Raw genomic sequence first — 24,631 nt, forward strand, 5'->3', positions numbered from 1 at the left:
TGGATGGGTTTCCTCTGGGCTCTACAGGTCTCCAAGAACAGTTGATAGTCAAGGTCAGTTAAATAAAATCAATCACTGAATCTGTCCAGGGACGACAGGTGGAAATTACAACCTGATGCACAATGCATCTCTCCTGTTACGGTAAATGCAAAAATTGTGCGCTGTCCCTGTCTCAAATAAATAAATAAATAAGGGCCGGGCACGTTAATGCGTTAATTATTCCTTAAATAATTAAGTTATTATCACCGACAATTATTTTAATGCCGTTAACGCAGTTTTTATTATTTATTTATTAATTTTATTGTAAACGCCTGTTTCTCACTGGCTTTTATTTTGAAAAAGTCCACCACGAGTGTTTCTTTAAGTTTGACATCTTTTCTTTACCCTTTTTTCACTTTTTTCTGACCACGTGAAATGCAATGTGTCCGAGCCTCCACGGGTTCAGCTCCGGCCGCGGGCTTGGACGCGGGCTCCGGCTCCAGCCGGACCAGCCGTGCGCTCTGAGCTGAGCTTGTTTCTTTAGTTCAGTGCTGCAGGGGGAGTCACTAATTTACCCAGATACCATTGGAAGAAAAAATGTGATTGGCCCATTTCCATTCCATTATATTAACCCTTTGTTTCCCAAGAAATATCAGTCCAAGTTTATAACAATGATCTAGAAATTATTAATAGTGTAGTGTTTATTACTTTTTCAATATTTATAAAAAATATTGAAAAAATATATTAGTAGTAAAAAAGTCTTTCTTGAGCCTTCTCTGAACACCTTGAAGGCTCTGAGGGTTCCTCGTTGAAAGAAATGCTGTTTGCACAACAAATGTATGACTCTTTCATTTACATTTCCAATAAAAGTGCGCTATACTCTACTTTTTAATTCATTAATTGATTTTGCTTATAATATGTGATTAATCACGATTAATCACACCCGAACTCATGCGATTAATGCGATTATTTTTTATTTTATTTTTGCCCAGCCCTAATGTGTGTGTGTGTGTGATATATATATATATATATATATATATATATATATATATATATATATATATATATATTATTGTGATTTTTTTTTTTTTTTATCTTAAAATATAAACACAAGAAACATTGAAATCCCCATAGGTTGTGCTGTTGTTCATCACATACACTTTAAGGAAAACCTACCTTTGGCTACACTTAACACCTTATCCACCTGTAGGATCATTTCAAAGCAGTAATCCATCTGTGCGACTTTTTATTTTGGAGTCCAGGGATCATAGTCAGAGTTTTATTTCCAGAGAAGAATGCTGCCGCCTTAGTTTGGCCGTGAGGGGTAATACTATGAGATGATAAATTATAGATGGAAGCAGATGGAAAGGGTCTCCTGGCTATGAGCTGGCCTTGTCTAAGAAATACCCAAGAAAGCATGCTATAGACACTTATTTTGTCCAATAATAATGAATAATCTCTCAGTTATTCCGCCTGTGCTCCAGAGATGATCCTCATGGGGCCATAGATAGACTGTCTACTCAGTTGCGTTATGAGATAAGAGAAAAGAGGAAGTTGAAGAGAGGTTTAAAGATGAGACCAGAATAAAATATTATGCAAATTTATACAGTATGAATATTGGGGTGGTTGTCCCTCTTTTTGTAGAGAGGTTAAATGGGTCAACGCCTGACTTTCTAATGAGAACTAGTGTTTCATCTCGTCTTTGAAGCTCTGCCTAAGCTGGCTAACCCAATGATCGTATGGTTGTGGAAAGTGTGTTTACTGCAGTTTTGGTGGTATACATTTTGTAACAGGTCCAAGGAATAGAGTTGAGAGAAGTGGGTGCAGATTAGGTCAACACATAATTTTGCAAAGTTGCTAGCCTTATGCTTTACCAAGAAAACCTACATTGTTTATTAAAATATTTAAATATATTGTATTAATAATTTACCTGTTAAAACTAATACCTATGTGGAGATTTAAGGTGCGTTCAACTTCACACTCATTGGTCCTAGTTTAGTCCAGGTTTAGTTATGGGTTTAGTCCCAGTTTAGTCAGTTTTTTTATGTAATGTATAAATACTTTAATAATATATATATAATAATAATATTTAATATTAGTTTTTTGCAGTGCTGATTTAGTGGTGTGTTGTGTATGCCAAAGTGGGTCTAAACCAGGAACTAAACCTGGTCAAGAGAAGCACTCAAGCTAGACTAGAACAGGACCAAACCAATCTACATCAGGACCAGGACCAAATTAGTGCAAGCACAAGTGTGAATGCACCCCAAGACCTGATAAAGTCCATCACATATTGATTTACCCTGCCAGTGATGAAGGGAAGCAATTGTGATTAGATATTACCAGCCCTTTTTATTACATTATTCATACCCAATAATATTCTAATCATGCCTAACATTTTGACCATCTGCATTATTAATTTGAATAGAATGGTTTTAGGATACACATTATTAAGGGATGCCATACTTAATTGCAAATGTGCTGCACTTAAGGAAAATGTCAAAATACATTACAGTCAATTTCAGGTGAATCATGTTTGGCTCAAGTTATCCATGTATCATAAAAGCAATTTCCTCATAGACCTTTGTGGGATTTTTAAGAGTATTGTCATCTGACCTTTGACCCCCAAATCTAAAATAGTTATCAAAAATGGCTTCTTTACCCGTGTGCAAATCATCAATTATATATCCAGCAGCATACCCCTATTACATTGTACTTTGAGCTCAGCAGGTTCAGCTCTCACCTACCTCCAAATTGAATAAAACAATACGCAGTTAGCCATGGCGTCCTCTATTATTCCATCAAACATTAAAAGGTTTTCTCCTCCATTTACGCCCTTGTTTTTTTTCTATAGCCTGAAATAGTGTCAGCCTTTGAGTGTGTGGGCTCAGGTCCATTGTTGAGTGGCACTCTCCCTCCTGGTGTGGAGATGTGGGAGTGCGGGTGCTGCAGGTGCTTTTAGCGTTTCGAGTCCGCGCTGAAGCTAGCGAGCGTGGGTGAACAGGGCGGATTTCCCTGGCGTTTGACTAAAAGCTATGAAGCTACATTAATCAGTGTTGACAGGAAGGGTTATGAGGAGTTATGAGCTATATGAGGGTAGAGACACATGTTTAACATGTTTAAGTCTTTGATCCAACAAGCTGCAACTGTTCATATGGTTTAAAAAGTGACGGGCAGTTTGTGCTTGTCTGTCCAAGTAATCAGGCGTACCACTACAACTACTTGTCTAATGTTGTGGGACCATGTTATGAGTTATGGACACCTGGCGAGTTTGTTTCTGTGTAAAAGACAGTGTAAAAGTGAATGTCGTCTCTTAGTTCTAGCCATGGACCCATGAAAAAAAAAATAGCTTGGAACTAAAGAAATACTGAAAGGAACTGATTCTACAATTATAAAAGCCAACATTACTCATTTGCAATTTTGATAAAATTTTAGTTTTAGTTTAGCATATTTTATACATAATAATGCTGGACATTCTGTAGTTTGTTGAGGAAATTGTGTTACCTATTTGCTATTTGTGACCACTGAATCAAATTGTGATTTTGCTTCAATTGCTATAAACATTGTACTTATCCTATTTGCTTTAGCCTTGGTTCATTAGTTGGATTTTTATTGCCTGATAAGATCTGAAGACTAGGCCAATAGCTTTATAATAATGTAGATGTATTATATGAATGCAGGATAGCATGACAGACAGATGTTAAAGCCTCTTGTAATGAATCATGTTAAATTTATTACTTAAATATTTATACAATATACAGTAAAATTTACATAAAGATGAATAGGAATGCATTAATCCCATAATGTAAATGTAACAGCTCTGTGCATGTATGGTGTCAAACTGCCTCTCCGTGGGCGTTGCCAGATGGTAGCAGGACAGAAATTCAAAAAAATATATCAGCCGCCATCATCATCATTTTCAGTTGGATTGAGCGAGTGATTTCTGCAACTCATTCTGCACAGACAAGATGTTCTCCTGCTTTTGCAATCAGACCGAATCACAACACAGCATGTGCCACAGACATAAGTGCAAACGTCTGGAACGGTCTTTTTGGTAATGCCCCCTAAAGTAAACTAAGTCTGAGAGTTACCAAGTGTGAAAATACTTTTGGAAGGAGACAAGCAAAATTTTAACACTTGAGTTCCCACCTAACATTATTAACATTCCAATAATTTGAAATTATCACCTCATCACTGTTGTGAAATATGAGCAAAACAAATCTAACTACATTTTAAAAATAGCATTAAACATAATGGCTTCAATGCAGTCATTACGTTTCATTATGTGAAATTATATTCACAACTGACCAAGAACTGGTGCTCCTTTAATTACAATTTATTATATCTTTAACGATCCCTCCTAACCAGCATGAAATGACTGAAAATTCCACTTCTTCCACTGCTTCTTTCTCTTATTTCAAATTGCATTGGTTCAATAGTTATTTCATGTCTATTATTTCATAATAGAAATAATTTCAGTTTATATTATGGATGTCACAATATCAAAGTTTAGAGTTACAATCATTGTGAGAAGAAATGTAACAATAAATAAACTATTATTCAAACTTATTGGCTCAGTCACCAAACATATAAACATATATATATATATATAAACTATATATATATATATATATATATATATATATATATATATATATATATATATATATATATATATATATATATATATATATATATATATAAACATATATATATATATATATTAGGGATGGGCATGATTAATCGATAATTGATCATTAAGAATTTCATTGATTACGTTCATTTTAATCGACAAACCGAATGTTGGTTGCTGTGCTTAGCGGGACCAAACGGAGGTCCGTACATGTAGCTCTCTGCACTCAGAAGGAGCGAGCAAACACAAACAGTCGGTCAGTCTGCAACGCAAATGCGTATTTAACGATGACTTGTACAAGAAATTCCACGCTTTCCGTTGCGTTCGGGACAAGTGTGAGTCCATGTGCACAGTGTAGAAAGCAGCACATATGTTTCGGTGTCCATTGGGAAAAAGTTTTGCCAGGTGAGAGTCGAGCAATGTCAATGACGAGTCCCCACCTCCCACCTCCCGTACGGTGTCCTGGTTTTGACAAATGCAAATATGGTCACACTAACCTGTATTCCACTGAGTCATGTCTTTTAATCCAACAGAAGTTGACCGCATCAGCGCACAAGAGCTGTAGTTTTATCTTCGCTTAGTTTCTGCAAATTAGCGATGCGGTTTTAAGTTTCGTTTTTGTGAGAGTTGCGCAGAACTGCGTTAAACACATTATAATGTCAAACGGATTGATGTGGCTCTAGAGTCGTTACGGTTTATATGTCGTAAAGTTGAATTTATGTATGCAGTTTAGTAGTGCAGATAGTAATAATAATGATGATCATTTTAATATAAACACGTTAATGATTAATCGATAATCGAGCGTTAATTCTTCCGACGATCGATTAAGAAAATTTCATCGAATACCCATTCCTAATATATATATATATATATATATATATATATATATATATATATATATATATATATATATATATATATATACATACACACATACACATGCATACTTCATATATATACTTTATATATATTTACCAAACCAATAAAAAAAGAATGTAAAAAAGGAATTTAGGTGAAATGGTTAACACAGCTGAGATATTAAACCATCATCATAACAGGATGTCATAGAATAGTTGTACTCCAGTGTTCCAGTTCACTACATTTGAAGGTCATTTGCCTGTTGTTTCTATTGATCACTCCATCTCATTATTCAATTTCATAATCCTTTGAGGGCGTGTGTATTGGCTGAAGCTGCAAACTGGCCCTGACCTCCTGCGCTGAACACACTGCTGTCTGGTCAGTCTGTTTGGTGGATCTATTTCCCCTCCATCCCAGAGTCGTGCAAAAGCGTCTGGGGAAAGCCTCCCTTTGTGTAGCTGTAAGCCGTTACCTGGCAGCCCATAAACACAAGCAAGAAAGTCTTTAGGGAAAGTTACTGGCAATGAGCAGGCAATTAATCCAACATGTGCTAACAGAAAATGTAGGTTAGTTCTTCTACATGAAGCTATTCGGAAACATTTGACCACATTTAATTGTTCATTTAAGCAGGGAGTAAAGAATGTTATTTCAAGGTGGGGCTCTCAAAGGAATGTAAACAGAGTAGAGGAATTGTTTGAATTATTGATTTCTGTCAAATTGTGATGGAAAACTTTCCCCTCTGTTGCTCACCTGTTGGTCAATATTTGGTCTACATCTATAGTCTAGTCTGATCCATTGTTTTGCTGACTGTTTTACACTGGAGACAAACATGATGCCATTGCAAAGAGCAGTTCATCTGTCAGTATAGCTGCAAGATTAACCACATATTGTAATTTAAGTGGTCAAAGGCTGTGATTATTAAGATAAATACATTCCACTGCAAGCAACAAAATATCTCTATGGGATTGTATTATATACAAGACTTGATAACCCTGTAGTTTAGATCTTGTTACAATATATTCTGAATGCAGGGGATCCATCCTTTAGGCCAGCGGCACTTTTTTACTTCGCTCAAATTGTTATGCACCTGGAAGTGTTTAAAATGGGCACTATGAACAAAATATTTAACAGCTGACAAAACTAATCACAATGTGATAAGTCACTGTTATCATGCTTTTTTTGTTTCAAAATAGTACTTCTTGTCTATGGTTTTAATGCATGATTATTGTATGCCTTTACTGGTTTTAGTTAGCTACTTATCATTTGCTATATTATTCCTTTCCCCAAACCCAAATTAGTGGCTTTCTATTTATTATGTTATTCCTCTTTTCACTCCAGTGCAACAAAGGGCCAATGAATTATGAACTGTCTGTAAATCTTTAACAGCAGTTGTAGCTTCAGTGTTTTCTGAAGGGTCAAGAGTTCACTTAAGGGTTTTCTTTGTGAAGCTGAGGTGGAGGAGGTCAAATAAGCTCAGGGTTAATGGGTGAGTAATTGTTACCAGTGCAGTTACAGTTATCAAAAAGCAAGCTGCAAGATAAAGATACAATTCATGTATCTAATGTATATAATGACTGATTGCTAGGCTGGTTCGCTAGCTTAAATGTATTTGCAGTAAAGTGTATTTGATCGTGTTTTATTTCTATATAATTCTATAAAAAATAAGTCTGTACCATTATAAATCTGTAAATAATCATATCAGAAACTATAACCATTGTCACTGTCCACTGTCTACATGCAGTTTTACAGTGCAGAGGTCAAATTGCTGCCTGAGTGACTTGACACAAATTCTTGCTCCTACAGCAGGACATCACTTTCCTCGCCTCAGTAAGTCTCAGTCCGCAGAGGGTCCCACGATTTAAGGCAGGGGACACTCACAGTCAAACAACCAGTCACCCCATTTAAATTAATTTATTCTAGTGTTACCATGATGCAAAGAGATCATAATAAAAAGAAGCACGATTATTTCACAATATGATGTAATTTTGAACTCAATATACATAAAGGCAATTTTAAAACTGTTCTGTAATTGTACAACTGTACAAAATGTACAAATGTACATTGTATAACTTTGTTCTCATTACAAGATTTTTTCAGGATAAATAAATTAAAATCAGAGTTTAGATTTGTATCTGGGAATAAATATTTTGCCAATCCTTGTTTGCTTCATGTTCTATTACACTGATCTCTTTAGTATTTATTAGAGCCCGACCGACATGGATTTTGTTGTGGCCGATATGAAACTGGTATAATGGGAGTTGGAGCTGCCGATAGCCGATATAATCGCCGATATATTTAGTGATGTAAAAATTCACTGTAAATCTTGAATTGTTTAAAAAACTTAGGTTTGGCTCTAATGGATTCTAAATTGGGTTTATTTAGGCAACATTTATTGTTATTCTGACTCTTTATATCATATTTACATACAGTAGATTGGCCTAATGGCATTTTTGCATCACATTCTAGCTACTATTGATGGGTATTCCATTTTTTTTTTTTTTTTTGGAGAACCGGCTCTTTTGGCTCTGCTCACTAAAGCAGCTGGCTCTTTCGGCTCCCAAGCGACTCTTGATTGTTTTGTTGCAAGCAGGACTAAACCAAAACTGAACCAGGACTGAAAAAGGACTAAACCAGGACTAAAACAGATTTAAACTATGTGTAAAACAGGACTAAACCAGAACTGAACCAGGACTGAGTGTCGGGACTCGGTCTCTATCTCTCTCTCAAGCCCAAGTTTAGTCCTGGTTTATTCATTTTATGCTGAACTGCAGCCAAATATGCACCTTTTTTTTAATCCTATGCACACGCATATTTCTGAAAGTTTCGTTTTCAGCCGCTGCTGCTGTCAAACTACGGGTCTACATGCGGCTTGAAGAGAAAAAGTGAGAAAAAGAGAAAACACGGCTCCCAATAAGAAGCAGGCTCCCGTCGTTCACTTCAAAGAGCCGGTTCTAAGAGCCGCTTCGATCGCGACCGACCCATAACTCCTAGCTCGTAAATAAACTAGCGCTATTAGCCTTTAGCCGTAAAAACGTGCGCACAGCGGTAATTAATTATATGCATAAATGTGGATCATTCACACGTCTATTCACAGCTCATTTACATATCAATGCAGGTCCAGTAACAAATATACGGACAATACAGTCACTTTACAATAGGCCAATAGAAAACAGCCTGTTAATGTGTGGGAGCTACAGCAGCTAATCGCTAACAGATAACCTAAACTAGCTTCAAAGTCGATGTATTTCCAACACTCACCGCTCACACAGGCTCCTCCTCACATCACAAGTCTGCACTAATAAAAGTCCTTTTAATCCAGACTCAAGCCGATTGTGGGTAAAAAGAAAATAATCTCAGTGTTGCGCGCTGCTGCGGGTGTAAACAAACACACGTGAGTGAAGTGACATGACTCTCTGGTGTGTTCAGGGACAGTATGGACACAAATTACACCGCAAATAAATACTGATGCAGAGCCACATATTAGGACATTTATCTGTCTATAAATTGGATTAAATGAACATAATGTAGAGAGTCTAAGCTTTATAACAAGGTATAACATGCCCACGTGAAATATCGGCCCATATCAGCAAGCATATCGGCCGATAGCCGATATGTCTCCAGGTGCCCATATTGGCCGATAATATCGGCCAGCCGATATATCGGTCGGGCTCTAGTATTTATCTTACATCCTGGTTCAAATTCATGCATTTCTAATTTCCCTATTGTACCATACTACCATGTCTATGCAGTCATTTTGACAATACAAAATGCTCCATTGTCCTAACCTATCATAAACACACAGAAGTTCCCATAGAGCACAGACAGTGCTATGAATATCTTGAGTGAGTTTGAAAAGCGTCAACATTTCCAGCTCAGTGTAGCCGGCCTTGTGTTTGTGTTACTGAATATGAATGTCGTTGTGTCCCCCAGAGGGATGGTCTCTGGGTGTGACACAGAAGTGAGATGGCACAAAACACTTTAACTCCTGAATCATATTTCCCTTTAATTTCACTTGTGATTTAGTTTCAGGAGTCAGATAAAGTTCCCTCTGTTATACATTTAAACTAAGTTTTTTCTCCAGTATTGTGTCTGAAAAGTCATCATTGCCAGAACAGCCTATAATCAACTAAGAAGTAAGTATTTATATAAAAGGGTCCTGAACTATTTGAGATATGCACAGATGATACTTGACATTAAAACAATGCTTTTAGAGGCTTGTTTAAAATAGGGATTCTGAACTTGAAGATCTGATCTTGGCAACATGTTACAAGACAGGACATAATATACCCTTCATTTTGATATTTTTGTTGGTGTACTTTGCAGAAGAGCTTTACAGCAAATACTTATAATACCCTTCTGTGGTGTCTCTACAATGGTGATATAGATGTTAATCTCATTTTGTGCTTCTGTTTTTCAGGGGAGCGATGTGAGCTGTCTGCCCGCTCCGGCCGCTGCGCACCGGGGGTCTGTAAAAACGGTGGCACATGCGTAAACCTGCTGGTAGGGGGCTTCAAGTGTGATTGTCCTCCCGGGGGATACGAAAAGCCCTACTGCGAGATGACCACACGTAACTTTCCTCCTCACTCATTCGTGACTTTCAAAGGGCTCCGACAGCGCTTCCACTTCACCCTGTCTCTTATGTAAGCACCAGTCCTCCACACACTTCTCAAACACCCTCTAATCTATACATGTATTCATAGATTCACTACCACCTCCACTAAAGCAGCTCTCTGACATTTATGCTACAGTAATGGTATTTAATAGCAATAATGGCTCCATTAAACACAGGCAGTATCTGTAAAGTACTTGAATGTTGGATCTAGTGCTACTCGGAAGTGCACAGTGGATTATGGAACTACAGTAGGCCGTGAGGTGAAAGTCAACAACAAGGAGCAGCTGTGCTTTTGAAGGAGAGACTTGCATAACATGAGGATGCTAATGCAGCTAATGCTGTTTCTGGAGCCTGTGCTTGGACTCTATTGACCAAAGGGGAAAAAAAATCATAATATTTAGTTTTGACTTGTTAATTGCAATTACTAGAATGTTGCTGGTTTTTCATCACTTTGAAACCCATAGATAGCAATACTGTTAACCTTTTTGGATAGATTACAATTATATTTTTATTTTAGTTCAGTTTAGTAGTTTAGTTCAAATAAGGAAATAGTTTTTACTATTAATTTACTTGAAGCACTAGTTCAGTAGAAAACCTATTCTTAATCTTAACAGGCAAAAAAAGTATCTGGCAATTCATTCAAATAAAAAATTTATGATATCATAAATTATATTTGATAACCCAGTTTCAATTTCCCTTTTTGGTGATTAAAAATGTAATACATTTTAAACTCCTCATTCTGTAATGACACAAACATAATAAGCCTTTCCAATTTTAACTAAAAAGTGCAATCAGGGACTTTTACCAAGAACAAGGGTGTTATTTCTATGACTATAATTTGCATTTAGCAAAAGTGCTGTCAAAATGTATTTATAGTATAGCTGTGATTTTTTATCGTAGACTTGGATTCATCATTTATACATTTCTGTGGCCAAAGCGTTTCTGAGCATGTGGTTGATGAGTGGAGGTGTGTGATTGTGGAGGGGGAGGAGCGCAGATGAGCTGTGAATACTGAGCACATGCAAAGACTGTAGGACTCAATCAGCACCAGCCTTCACAGGACATATCAAATGATAATGAAATTTCACAATATACTAGCGCTGGCACGCTAATTAGTATCCCAATTTTAATACTAAAAAATATAATTAATACTCAAGAATTTTGTACAATCCTATAGGCCTAAAATATACCAAGATCTTAATATAATTCAAATAGTGGAAAGGTTCATGATAGATAGATAGGTAGATAGATAAAACATTCTCAAAAATGATGAGCAAAGGTATTTGTGCAAAAATTATCAATTTATTTTTTAAGAGTAGCAAAAACTAAAAGTTTATATTCGATGAGTGTTTGGCCACTATAGACTTTATTAGATGACATGAAAGAGAGAGTAGGGCGAGACATTCAGCTAACTGATGATTAATGATAGCACATGTGTGCTACAACCAAATAATGTTTACTACACAACTAAAAAGTGGTTTCAAAAAGTAAATTTTTTACCACATGACAACAAAACACTGCATTTCAGGCCCAATAGCTTGCACTTCAACTTATTGTAAAAGTCCATTGGTAGTCATGATATTGACAATATTATTACAACCGTGAGATGTAATTTAACCAACAGTAAAAAGGCACATAAACGTCACAACACATTTTAGCACAGGTATCTCATCACAACAGAGGTGTAATGTCGCTTTGCTTCACTTATTGTCCCATGTGTCATTGGAGACCCAAAATGGCTACAGGTGCGAATAATATCTCCCTTGTGAGTGCAGGCCTTCTTTAAGAGTGGTTCAGATGACAGGCTTTTTTGATGAGGAACAGCTCGGACCAGTTTTTTGAAAGCGGGTTGTTGTTTTTCGGCAGCGGGATGGGGGGGTGGGGTGTTAAGATGTAAGGGGGGTAGTAGGAGGAGGGCAGTTATAAGGAGTGGCCCAGGGCAGGTGAGGCAGGTGAGGTCAGTGAGCTGCGATGTCACCTGAGCACTTGCAGATCAGGTGACCATCCCAAAAGAGCCTCTCCTAAGATCAGCAGCTTAACGTGTGTACTCGAATAAAGGGTAATTTTAGGTCCCATTCAGGCTCTGATTTGGTTCAAAAGCTCTGCAATCTGAAGCTGAGATTTCACTGCAAAATTGGCCCCATGCCAATCAAAATATGCACCTGCGTTTAAATCTTAATCTCGTTAAGTAAAATCAACAGAATAAGTTGTAGGTTTTCGCTTTTCATCAAAGTCTGGCACTAAGGTGTGTCCTGAAAAACTAGATCTGTCACATGATGTATTGAGTTACAAATTGTAGTTTACTATCTTTGAATTGAGGGAATACAATGCCATCACTGTTCACTTAGATGACTGAGAGGTACAGTAGGACTTTTACTGTCTTAAGGCATCTAAACAAAAACTGATTTTTTGAAACCCTGCCCACAATGTCACATATTTTGTGAAGTCCTACAAGTTGACTGCTACTTGTGATTTTATGCTATACAAGAACAAACTGACTTGCAAGCCTTAACATGCTGTCCATCAATAACTCAGTGTCCACTGCATGGTATTTATATATGACTAATTCCCCATAGAAAATGACTGTAACTGAAAAACCACACCTTTGAAGCCAACTGGAAATAGGTATTGTGAAAAGGCCCATTCCTGTCTTTTTATATAGTTTCTAGTTTCAATTATAGCAGATATTGTTTCTCTTATTTATCTCACAAATCTTTCATACAATTTCTGTCGCAAAATGCTGTTTTGTACCAAAACATATAATTGCATTTTAGTTTAGAAAATACTGTTCTCTAAAAAATCCTGTCTTCTGTACAGTAATCCATGAATGCCATGTATCAATCTTTAAACTTAGCCGTATATGTTCACTCAGAGCTTGTCTAAACTGGGCCAAATATTAATAATAAAAAGTATCCTATCCCATTCAGAGCTCTTACTGTAAAAACCCCTGTCTTTGCACTTCCATGTGGTGCATAGGAGAGGCATATTCTCTCACATGGCTGCACAGGTCCCGTGTACTACAGCATGTTAGCATAGCGTGACACAGGCCCCCAACATAAGAGGCAGACTGGTTGTTATTTTTACTGATGGCTGCCTAATGTGGCGCGGTGATGCCAGCCGAGTCAAGCCTTACTTCCAGTTGATTACCTTCATAGTTCAGAGGGCTCAAGGGGGCAAATGGGAAACCTTTTAAATCGATATGTCAAAAAAACAAGATGATGGCATGCATTACTAGACTGCCCTAGAAAGCATTTGAGTGGCTGGTATCTTTTTGTCTAAGCTAACTTTTATGTGTATCCTGATGGGCTAGCTTTCCAAAATCTCTCAATTTCTTTGAGGTTGAGATTAAGCTTTTTTTTCAAAGTAAACAGGTCAGTAGTACCGTGCCCTCTGGGTCCTCTGCAGCTCAAGAAAAACTTACAAACAGAATCATATACAGAAAGCCCTGGAGGAGTGAGAATGAAAGGGAGTGTGCTACAGCCATCCCGACTAAAAGCAACCAAAGATATTTGAGATTTTTCCCCTCACAGTTGTCCTACTAAGACATTTTATCAGCAAAACAATTCAACTTTTGGTTCCCTTTTGGTTGAAACATGCACAAAAAGCTTAATTTAGTTTTTACTAATACTACTATCTACTAATATAGTTATTTTCAAATCTTGTTTAAAGATTCATATTATTAATAGCAAATATGTTAGAAATGCACTCGTGGGTTTATTGTTGATGATATTGACCCTATTTGGCAGCAGGCTATAGATTCATTTTCTTCCAAGACATTTAAGTGCTTGTTAATAGAATAAATGAGCAGAAGACGCAGTGGCACATGAGGAGTTCTGCCAGATGGGTGCTGGGCTCTCCCAATGGGACACATCATAAATAATCCTGTTATTTCTTTATGTTCTTTACATTCACTCATCATCCACTGACCCACTTCTAAACAGTCAGATTTATCAGAGTGGACCATATATGACAGGTATTTTTAGTTTGATCCTCTATAGAGTAAAATGGCATTGACTGTCTGGCCCATTGCTTTATATTATACATATAAAAGAAGTCCCCAAATGAATGAACACGATGATAGTATAGAGGGCTATACAAGTTTGTATTATCTACTGTGTATATGAATTTTTGTAACTTTTATTAATTTTCTCTTTCACTTTATCATCACTCTAAGCAATCATCATTTCAAAAACTGAAATAAATTTGAAAATATTCTCAATGTATTTAAATGTGAGTTATATTCTACTGGCACAAACAGATTTGAGATGAGAGGACAGGGAATTTTATTAAAATGCTGATTTTTGTTGACATGTATTGTGTTCAAGGGTATACAAATGATCACGGTTAACATTTAAAAAAAATATTTCTTATAAAAAATACAAAATTATCAGAAGGGGAAACTGTCTTTTGCCCCAATTTGAAATCCACCAATATTAATATTATTCTTACAAAGGACTGAATATTAACTATAAATATACTATAGCTGCCTGAGGCTCTCAGACATGCTCACCTTAGATTATAGTTGCTCTATCTTCATACTGGAGGAATATCGTATATGTCTCTCATCTCAGCCGCCTTCGTGTGTCTTCGTTGTCCCATAATGCCGTGGTTTCCCCCTCTCGCCTGCTTTGACATTGCCCTACTTTTGCCTCTCTATTGTGCTTCTGTATATCTATTCATGGCACAGTTTTTCAGTTTTCTTGGTTTCAGCCATAGACTGTCCCCTCTTGGACTTGGCCTTGTGCCACTGGTTAGCCTCATAATCTGTTGCATTTAGTAATTTTTAATCATTTTATATGGTACTGTGTGTATGGACATGCCTACTACATTTATTATCTCCATTTAGCATATTTTACAGTAAAAGCAAACAGTATCTAGTATTTAATACAATTAATTGGCACTTTTCTAGTTAGCGGAATTTCTTTCAATGGAATAAATATTTACATTAATAAGTGAGTCAGTTAAATTTGAATAAATATGTTATTTATATTGATTTTTCTTCGCAGATTTGCCACAAAAGAGCCTAATGGGTTACTACTATACAATGGACGTTTCAATGAGAAACATGACTTCATTGCAATGGAGATTATCAGTGAGCAGATACAATTAACTTTCTCAGCTGGTAAGTAATGCATAGTATACTTTAATATAGTAAGAGTATTGATATTATATTGTAACTCAAATTATAAACATTTGTTGTAGGTGAGACAAAGACTACAGTTTCTCCATATATTCCTGGAGGAGTCAGTGATGGACAATGGCATGAGGTTGAAGTCCACTATTACAACAAGGTAACTTTTACAATCTTTCCCTCTCAAGCTTTCATGGTGGTTAATCTAATCTATTTAATCATTACTCTGTGAATTCCCCTGGTAATTTGCTAAGACTTTGACCATGATGCCTCAATTATTACAATTAGCAGGTCTCATGTCATCCCTATAAAGTAGATTATGGCTAAGTAAGTGGCAGAAGTTGCAAGTATAAGGCAGTAACTTGGTGTTGAGGAGAACTAAATGGGGAAAGATAAATTTGACAGAAATCCCTGAGCTGTGGAGGTTTTCAGCGTGCTGCTGCTGTGTAAGACCAAAGAATAGCAGCTGACAGTTGATGATCTGGAGGTGAGCCAGAGTCAGTGTGCCATCCAGAGAGAATGTTTAAATAAAGCTCAGAAAGAGAGAGAAAGAGTAAGGGGTGATGTTTTTTTGACAGTGGGCTAAATATGGTTTGGCTTCAGACATTTCTATCAGGGAGGAGTGTATGGAGTCAGTCTGGGCCAGGACCAACTTTATACTCTATTGAGGAAGTCGCTTTGCATCATAATAATGTTTCCAAGGCAACCCCCCCAATGAGCACATTTTTATCCTGTATCTATGAAAACATGGCAGAGAATCAACAACTTGTCAACTTTTGGATGAAAAATGGGGGTTAATTGCCAAGACAAAATTAGGCTTTAGAAGTTTGCTTAATTTTTCCAATTACTTTTAGTGTAATTTAAATTAGAGAGAATACAGCCACAGAGGTCGAAAGCTAGCGTGTCTTTGGTGGAAGGACATCTGACAAAAACACTGCCCATATGGCTGTTATATACATGCTAGTTTTAGCTGCAGTTCCACTCAGTTTATTGTGTTTTTTGAAACATGCAAGTAACATTTCTGGCGGAGGGTCCGCTACCAGCATGTCTTCATGGAAATGCTTTTGCTTTGCCTGGAATGTTTCACAGCGTAGCATCAAACAATCTGTCTTGTTTACTTTTATTATATTACACATGTTTTTATTGCTCAAAAACACCTTGAAAAGTATGTATTGTTATTGTGAGCTGGGTCTCGTCCACACATCTGACCTGTAAAAAAAATTGCCAGGTGGCATAGTCTGCTTGTGTTTATGGAGATTGAGAAGTTTAATGTCATACTGTGGAACATTCCATGCAAAGCAATAACATGTCCAAGCAGGCAGCTGACACTCAGTCAAAAAGTTATGATGTATGAACAATATTTTTAGTGTAGTTACAAGTAAGAGACTGTGTCCACCATGCTCGGTTCACCCTATGTAATAACACATTGTCGGCATTCAATTTTTAGGCAGAACTAATTCCCAGCTCTGTTGTTCTCATGTCCCAAATCGATGAGGTAGAACCGCGGCCCCTCCCATTTGAGGTGTCCCACTGTGGCCCCGCTCCCCTCAACCCGTCACTGTCCGTGGGGGGTGGGGTATTTTAGATTAAAATGTGGCTTTCAGTGAGAAGTGGAAAGCTGTGGAGAATGGTAATGACCGCTGCCTTTGTGCCCGGGGCTTCGCTTCCTTTGGGACGCCGGGCAGTGAATGATGCGGCCCAGAGGAAGGTGCCCCTCTCGCTCTCAAACGGGACAGAAAAACAGAGGCGCGTAAGCTAGCCAAAAACGCCACCAAAGTATTGACTCCAGCATTGAGTGGTGACTGTGTGCTTTCGGGCTGTCCCCTCTTGTTGCTATGATACTACCAGTCAATCTTTCCTAATATTTGAGTTTGCCGCCCCTTGGTGCTCCCTTGTTGCTCTCTTGTCGCTCCCTTGTCACCCTCAAATGACAGGGAACTCATACTCCCATAATCCTTTGCTGCAAAAGTAGAGTTTGATGTGGTGCAGAGCAAATATGTACGCACCAATCAGCACTGACAGGACTGGCTTTGTTTGGCAAAGAAATGTCCTGACAGAGGCGCATTATTGGAGAGTCAACAGGCTTGACTGATGACAAGAGGAGGTCAGAGAGAAAGCTCAGATCTGGAGCGCTGCCGGGCTCACAGCTTTCACTAACCGTGGAAAAAGCAGCATGTCCGATCATTTCACCTTTGGACGATTCACTGAGGATATTTGCTTGTTTTATCATCCAGCGATTTGTTTTAAAATTGGCCTAAAGGAGAATCAAAGGAAAAATAAAAGAGTCACTTCCCAGGATCTGTTTTGCATTTCAGACAGAAAAGAGAGAAATGAGTAGGAGGGACGTCTCTGAAAGCTCGGAGATTTGGCTTCACTAATGATATGCACTTATTTTCATTAACTGTCGCTGCTTTTTCACTTGAATAAAAATATTTGAGAAGAAATAAGAAACATTAAGTAGTACAACACTGCAGATAAAATAAAAATGAAAGTGGTTTATGAAAGTTAAGAGTTTGCTGCAAGCTAAAAACACAGTTAGACATTTATATTCTTTGCTAAAACATCTTATATTGGATTTCAGTCACTTTGCATGTCCTGAAATATTGATGACATCTGCACATAGTATTTTAAGACACAAAGTGCAAAACTGCACACTTTCTGAGTTTTACCTCAACTATGCTTTTAGGCATGTAATCTTGTTCATTTGTTTTCATTTCATTTCAATTGTTGAAATTGCTTCCTGCAACTGTAGCGCTGTTCACAAGAAATTCAAAAAGATAGGATCACTGACATAGCAATTAATGATTTAAAACAAAATCTTATATGTTTCGAAGGGTAACCTGTCCTCAAAACTGCACCATATAACTGAAGCTGAAACCCATTTATGGGAAAATGTGTTTTCTTTTATTACCAGATCAAAGTATTGTATTTGCTTAGGAAATTGTATTATTCTGGACATTTATATTTGTATACATTAGAATAGGCTAGTTCACAATACAGTGGTCAGCTAATCTGCGCTGGCTTCAGATCACACAGTTCACCACTCTCCCCTGCCTCTCTTCTGTATCACTTGCCCCGTGATGATGATGAGCTAATTCCTCCCAAATCCTGTCTGACCATCGCACACTGCCCTTCGGGCCCGTGTAGGCGTCCCATGCGCTCTTCCAGTTTGAACCTCTACTTAGGGTTAAGATGAGCTGCTTCTGACCCCAAGAGGTCACGACCCCTTATTGACTAAATCATCATTCTCTCCTCCGCAAACCCCACCCCCCTTTAGTGCCCCCTCCCCCGGTGAATGCACAAACAATGAAGAAGCTCCTATTGTTTATAGGGATGGTGTCCTGTAGAGAAAAGGCAGTGGGCCAGTTCGCAATCATATGCCCCACTGTATGAATTATAAAACAACACAAGCTGAGTGTGATGCAGGAGATTATCAAACTCATAAACCCACCTTGCATTGCTTAAAAACTAATCTCTAAATCCTGTTTTATTTCTTTTCCAAGTATGCCATTTCTCAGTATTGTTTTTGAGAACTTGAGTCACTAAATCAGTTTTTAATCTTAAAAATAGCAAGGGAAAATTTGTTGAAGACTTTCAGCACTGTTTTTCAATTCATAAAAGTAACACGGGTTCATAAGCTAGCACACTGTCTGTATCTATTCCAAGCTTAGATGTATGAAAAAGAATAGGGAAAATGGAAACCATACTATATGAATATGTATGTCATTATTCAGTAAGAGGTAGACCATTTGTGGTGGTGAAATCTAATATGAATTCTTAGATTTAGACAACAGTATTTCTCTGTGTCAAAAACCTGTATCATTTACTACCCTCTCAAACTCTGTTACAGTATGAGAGCTCTGTGACCATTTGGTAACCATTAACCAATATTAAAGATCATTTGTCTTCATAATTAAGTTATCTCCTCTCTCCCGCAGCCTGTCCTGAACCAGGCCGGGCTCCCACAGGGTCCCTCTGACCAGAAGGTTGTCGTGGTGACGCTGGACAACTGCGACTCCACCTTGGCCTTAAGATATGGTCATGTGATTGGAAACTACACCTGCTCAGCTCAGGCCAGCCAATCGGGATCCAAGAAGTAAGCACAAACATCCTTACTGATATTATACGTGCACAATGTAACATTTCTGGTGGACTTTCTGCCACATGTTTTTCTCCATGGAAAGAATGCATTTGAAAGAAATGCATTATGAAGAATAAAAACACCCAAATAAAAAAAGCAGAATAGATCATTTATTGCCTCATAATATCTCATTGGAGACAAACAGGTGGCTCAACATCCACCCGAAAAGTTACATAATGCACCTTTAAAATCATTGTTTATTCCCCTTACCTTAAAGCTGTACTCCCTGATTTTATTTGGAGTAAACTTGTTTGCAAATATTCTTGCTGTTTAATTTACTATGTTTTACTATGTTGTGTATTTCTCATCTCCAGAGGAAAATCTAACCCTGTGATGAATTTAACATGTGTTTTCCTACATTAGTGTTTGCCAAGTTTCTAATATTTACTCTTTTCATGTATTTTAGATCTCTCGACTTGACGGGTCCGCTGCTCCTCGGAGGAGTCCCAAAACTCCCAGAAGACTTCCCTGTTCGTAACCGACAGTTTGTGGGCTGCATGAAGAACCTCCGCATCGACAACCAGCACATTGATATGGCTAGTTTCATTGCTAACAACGGAACTTTTCCAGGTAGACGCTACAGTAAAAATCAGATAACCACAATTCAGAGAACCCAATAATTAAAAAGTACAATGAATTTTACTTTGGCATTTTTGTCGTTACCACATTAACTTGCACTTTTTGCCCAGTCAGATTTCTCACATCAGATATAACTGTTTACATGTCATTTCAATAATCAGATTACCCTAGAAATCAGATAATGATCACATTTTTGGTGTGCATGTAAACATAGCCTGTCACCTGCTAGATGACCCTTTAGTTTATCCCAAACACACAGGGGCTACTTTGCAGTCATTCTGTGTTTACCATTTGAGCGGAATGAAAGCCACTGACAGCGCAGAGAAAATAAGCGAGACAATAATGGCCGCAGCAGGAAGCTCCAGACAGAGAAGGATGAAGATTGTACCTGCGATGAATAGTTTATCGCCTCAGATCTAGCTCCCATTGATAAAATTGGTGTATTTCAGATTCTAGAATGTGATGTTGTAGCATGAGACGAAAAACAAGATTCAGTATTTCCTTTATATTATATGTTATTTTTGTAGAAATGTCTCAAAGAAAACCTGATTAATTAGCAAATCTACATATTTGTGTGCCTATTTTATTCCCTTGTTTGTTTCAGATTAAAATACATGCTCATGAAATTGTATAGTGGACATTTAATGAACTCTTATCTTTCTATCCCAATCCCATCTCTCTCTATATATAATGAATAACAACACAGAATTTATACTTACAATCTTTGGCTTTCCTATTATTGGTGCCGTTTTGAGGGCTTTTGACTGTCCAAATGATATGCATTGTTTATTGCTATGACAACGGTCCAGATTTTCTCTCTGAAATCCACGGATAGGTCTGCAGAATGTGATAGTGTCATTTGAAACCAAGCAATGATCAAAACAATATCTTATTTTTTGTTACTCTCCCAGGATGCTCAGCCAAAAGACATTTCTGCAACAACAGCCCATGTCAAAACGGAGGCACCTGTGTGAACCTATGGGGGTCCTTCAGCTGTGACTGTCCGCTTGGGTTTGGGGGACAACACTGCGAGAGAGGTAAGAATCTACTCACTGGAAAACATGTCCAAAACTGTCTCTGTCTGTCACTGTGACCCAAGACTGAACCCGACCATTTCCTGACAGTTAATGCCATCCTCACTCTTTCAATATTAGTATTAGTACCAGTACACATTTTGTTTTCCCCTTTTCATTTCCTTTCTGAGGCATCAAAACAGTCATATTTAAAACGAGGTTAGATTTACGCAGTGCCAAGTGCAAAAAACATGTGCATTACTGTTTGAAAAATATATGAGTAAAAATAGCTACACATTTTTGCTTCCTGCTGCAAGTAATTACCTCCTTGACATTTCAAATCATGAAAACTAGACATCTGTCTATTACAGTGTATTTTTTTCTTGAATATATTTTATTGATTTTATTTCGTAATTTGTCTCATTTGTAATTCTGTTGGGTTTTTTTTCAGCCAAATTTAACTTTTATATTGCTTCTATTATTATTATTATGTTTTTTTTACATCACTTGAACTATCTTGTTTATAAAATGTGCTAGACAAAATAAACCTGGATTGGAGAAGTTTAAAACAGATAGCCTTAAAATGTATGAGAAATGCATAGCTTATGTTTCGGGACCTGTGTTCTCCGATATCTGTTTCTTTGTTCTACCTGATACTCCGCAGCTGTTATGTTTACTGATTTATGGTTTACAGCAATTTGAGTCGAGTCACCGGAAAATTGGTGTTAGAGCCACTGGCAAAACTTCAACTAAAATCATGGTCTGGAGGTTTTTACAACATTGTTTTATAGCTGATTGAAAGTGATTGCAGATAGAAGGACATGAAACAACTAATTTACACTTGTAATAAAGAAAGTATATTATATTTGGCTGCATTCACCTTGTTCTTGGTTTAGTCCTGATTTAACATTGGCTGGGCTTGGTTGAGTTCTAGTCCTGGTTTAGTCATGGTCTAGTCCAGGTGAAGTCTTGGGTTAAGTCTCTTGATTATAACCCTAAAAAGTGCTTAAGATTTTCTAGAATCCTTACTGCAGTAAGTAGCTAATTTTGGTCTATGATACCCTTTCCCAAATAGTTTATTACTAAATATAAAATGCTTAAAAGAGGATATGCTTTGTGTACTCACTGATAGATAAGTATTAGATGGTCTTTAAAAAATAGCATAGGAGAAAATAACTAGAAAATTAAAAAATGTCTGAAGCACGCCTGATCTTTACTTATTTTTCACATTGTAAATCACCATCATAAAATCACCATTTGTTTTTTCTTACATCTTGAAATACAATTGAACATGCACTCAGAGAACATGTCAGCCCACAGAACCACACTACAGTCATATTTCTCTCTTGTTGTCCTTGTCTAACACACACTGCTCTCTCTCTCATTCTGCTTCACAGCTGGACTTCTGCATCAGGTTAATTGGCCGCGGCAAATCAATCTTTTCGACCTGGTGCTTAAATAGCTCAGCCTCTTATTGTGGCGGGGTTTTTCTCTTTAACATGAGCTGAGCACAGGCCACTTTCTCATAAGTATTACTATTAAAAACATTACACATATATTCATTGATTACACTTAAAGTCTAACCACAATCGTAGGGAATTCAGATTTAGTGTTTTTCATGTGAATTACCTGCACTTTACATGGACTTTAGAGATGATTGCAGGCGTTAAAAGCATCGGAGCATCACTATTTCCCAGTTGTAAACAGAACAGAAATGATTCCCCTATAATTAAATCGCAGATTAGGTGTTTGGTTGGAACGTGATCCGAAAATGTGATTAATGCTATCTTTTACCATGTTATTGTATTTAAGTCTTTTTATTTGAGAGTTTGTTGATGTCATCATTTCAGATGGAGTGCAGGGCCTAAATAACTATGGGAGATTCACTGCTTTGATCCACAAATGTTGAACTTTGTCATTATGTGTTAGAGATTGACTATACAAACCTTCCATATTAATTTTATGTCTTAAACTCTATTCAACTTACAACAGTTACGCCTTTGGTAATGAATACTGGTACCACTTTCTGAAGCTTTTGTGATTTTTTTTTTTTTTTTTTTTTTGTGGTGACAGAACTTTCTTAAATGTTGATAATTATATGTCCATAATTACAGAGATATTAACCATAAACCAGGTCAACAAATCTGCAATCTGGCAGTTAAAAAGCAAATCCTGCCATATGATTCTTACCTATACTTCCGCTCACTTGTAAACTGTATGGATTCAATACAATTGTGATGTGAACCTAACATTTTTGCCCTTTTGCTGTAGTGATGGCCAGTCCTCAGAGGTTTTTGGGGAACAGTTTGTTGCAGTGGAACAACATTGCAGCCTCCTCGACATCGTGGCACGTTGAATTGATGTTTCGGACACGACAAGCGAGTGCCACTCTTCTTCACATCTCATCTGGACAGCAGCACAACCTCACTCTACAGGTAACACTGCTCAAAATATATAACAGCTATATCATAATGTGACAATTCAAGCATTTCTTCATCCTAGGTTAAATTACACAGTACATGACCCTGCACCTATTTATTTCAATTCAGTTTAATTTAACTTTATTTGTCCCAATGGGGCAATTTCAGCAGACTGAAAAGTAAAATTATAAACCTGTGTTAACATATAGATATTATGTTTCAATTCACTTTTTTTTTTTCCATAATAATACTCTTATGTTACTATTTATAAAGCCCATCACACATAGGAATTGTGTGTCCTTGATTAAAAGTTAAATCAAGTTAAAGGTTATTTCCTTAAGATACTTCTTCACAGTGTGGAGTAATTAGTGAAAGACAGCTGTTTGGTTGGGAATCTTCTAAATGTGTAGGCAAGGCTCCCCCTATAGGCAGTCTGAGGTGCTGCACATTACCGCTCATCCTATGACTAGATTGGAACACTGCTATTTTTAACATTTTCAGTATTTTTTCCTTGGAATAAAAAAAAAATCCACACTTTGCACTTTCCTTAAATATATCATCAAACATCAAGAAAACAATACGTAAAGAAAAAAAGACAATTTTGAAAAATTAGCTTTCAAAGACAATATTTTAAAGCTTCCATATAGCTGATTGTGTGAAAATACAGATGCTTCTTTGATAAAATACAACTATTAATTATCCTGTCTCATCTACAGCAGAGCAGGGGTGAAGATGTCATTTATCATGTGATAGTTGGTGGTCTTTTAGCTTCTATTTCTTGTTGAATACTGCCTCTATCTCCCTCCTGTGGTTCTCTGTAGCTGCGTGCTGGCAGTGTATTGATGGCGTTGCACAGAGGGGAGGACTCGACCCTGTCTCGTGTGGAGGAGGTTTTGGTGAATGATGGAGAGTGGCATCATCTACAATTGGACATTAGCAGTTTAGGAGGAGCAGCAAATCTGCACAAAGCTGTACTGTCTGTGGACTTGGGGCTTTACCTGGTAAGTGTCTGTTACTTTATATATGATCATTCAATGTTACTCAGATCAGTTTAGTTAGCTTGTTTTGGTATATTGACTCATATACAAAAAACAAACTGAATTTCATTCACATTGATTTTTAATTTACAGTGATTGTTATTCAAACACTTTTCATGTTTTTTACTACATTACATGAAAAGCATTTTACTTTTGGATTAAGTTATATATTTACAGTACAATGGTGCACTTTTCCTAGGAAGGGCCCGCCACCTAGTATATGGAAATATG

At 37.2% G+C, this 24,631-nt stretch overlaps 1 protein-coding gene across 1 annotated transcript in view; it reads left to right on the forward strand.

Annotated features, from left to right (window-relative positions):
* The window catches only part of celsr2 (cadherin, EGF LAG seven-pass G-type receptor 2), a 62,370-nt gene that overhangs the window by 25,017 nt on the left and 12,722 nt on the right, over positions 1-24,631 (forward strand). Inside the window, exons 3-10 of the mRNA XM_055160788.1 lie at positions 9,885-10,107; positions 15,086-15,201; positions 15,282-15,370; positions 19,149-19,306; positions 19,758-19,921; positions 20,842-20,967; positions 23,215-23,378; positions 24,185-24,364. Coding sequence (XP_055016763.1) covers positions 9,885-10,107; positions 15,086-15,201; positions 15,282-15,370; positions 19,149-19,306; positions 19,758-19,921; positions 20,842-20,967; positions 23,215-23,378; positions 24,185-24,364 — 1,220 coding nt within the window. The remainder of the gene's footprint in view (positions 1-9,884; positions 10,108-15,085; positions 15,202-15,281; positions 15,371-19,148; positions 19,307-19,757; positions 19,922-20,841; positions 20,968-23,214; positions 23,379-24,184; positions 24,365-24,631) is intronic.

The sequence above is a fragment of the Boleophthalmus pectinirostris genome, unplaced genomic scaffold (assembly GCF_026225935.1).
Source record: "Boleophthalmus pectinirostris isolate CB_2022bp ecotype Guang Dong unplaced genomic scaffold, ASM2622593v1 HiC_scaffold_3, whole genome shotgun sequence".
In the NCBI taxonomy this organism is placed as follows: domain Eukaryota; kingdom Metazoa; phylum Chordata; class Actinopteri; order Gobiiformes; family Gobiidae; genus Boleophthalmus; species Boleophthalmus pectinirostris.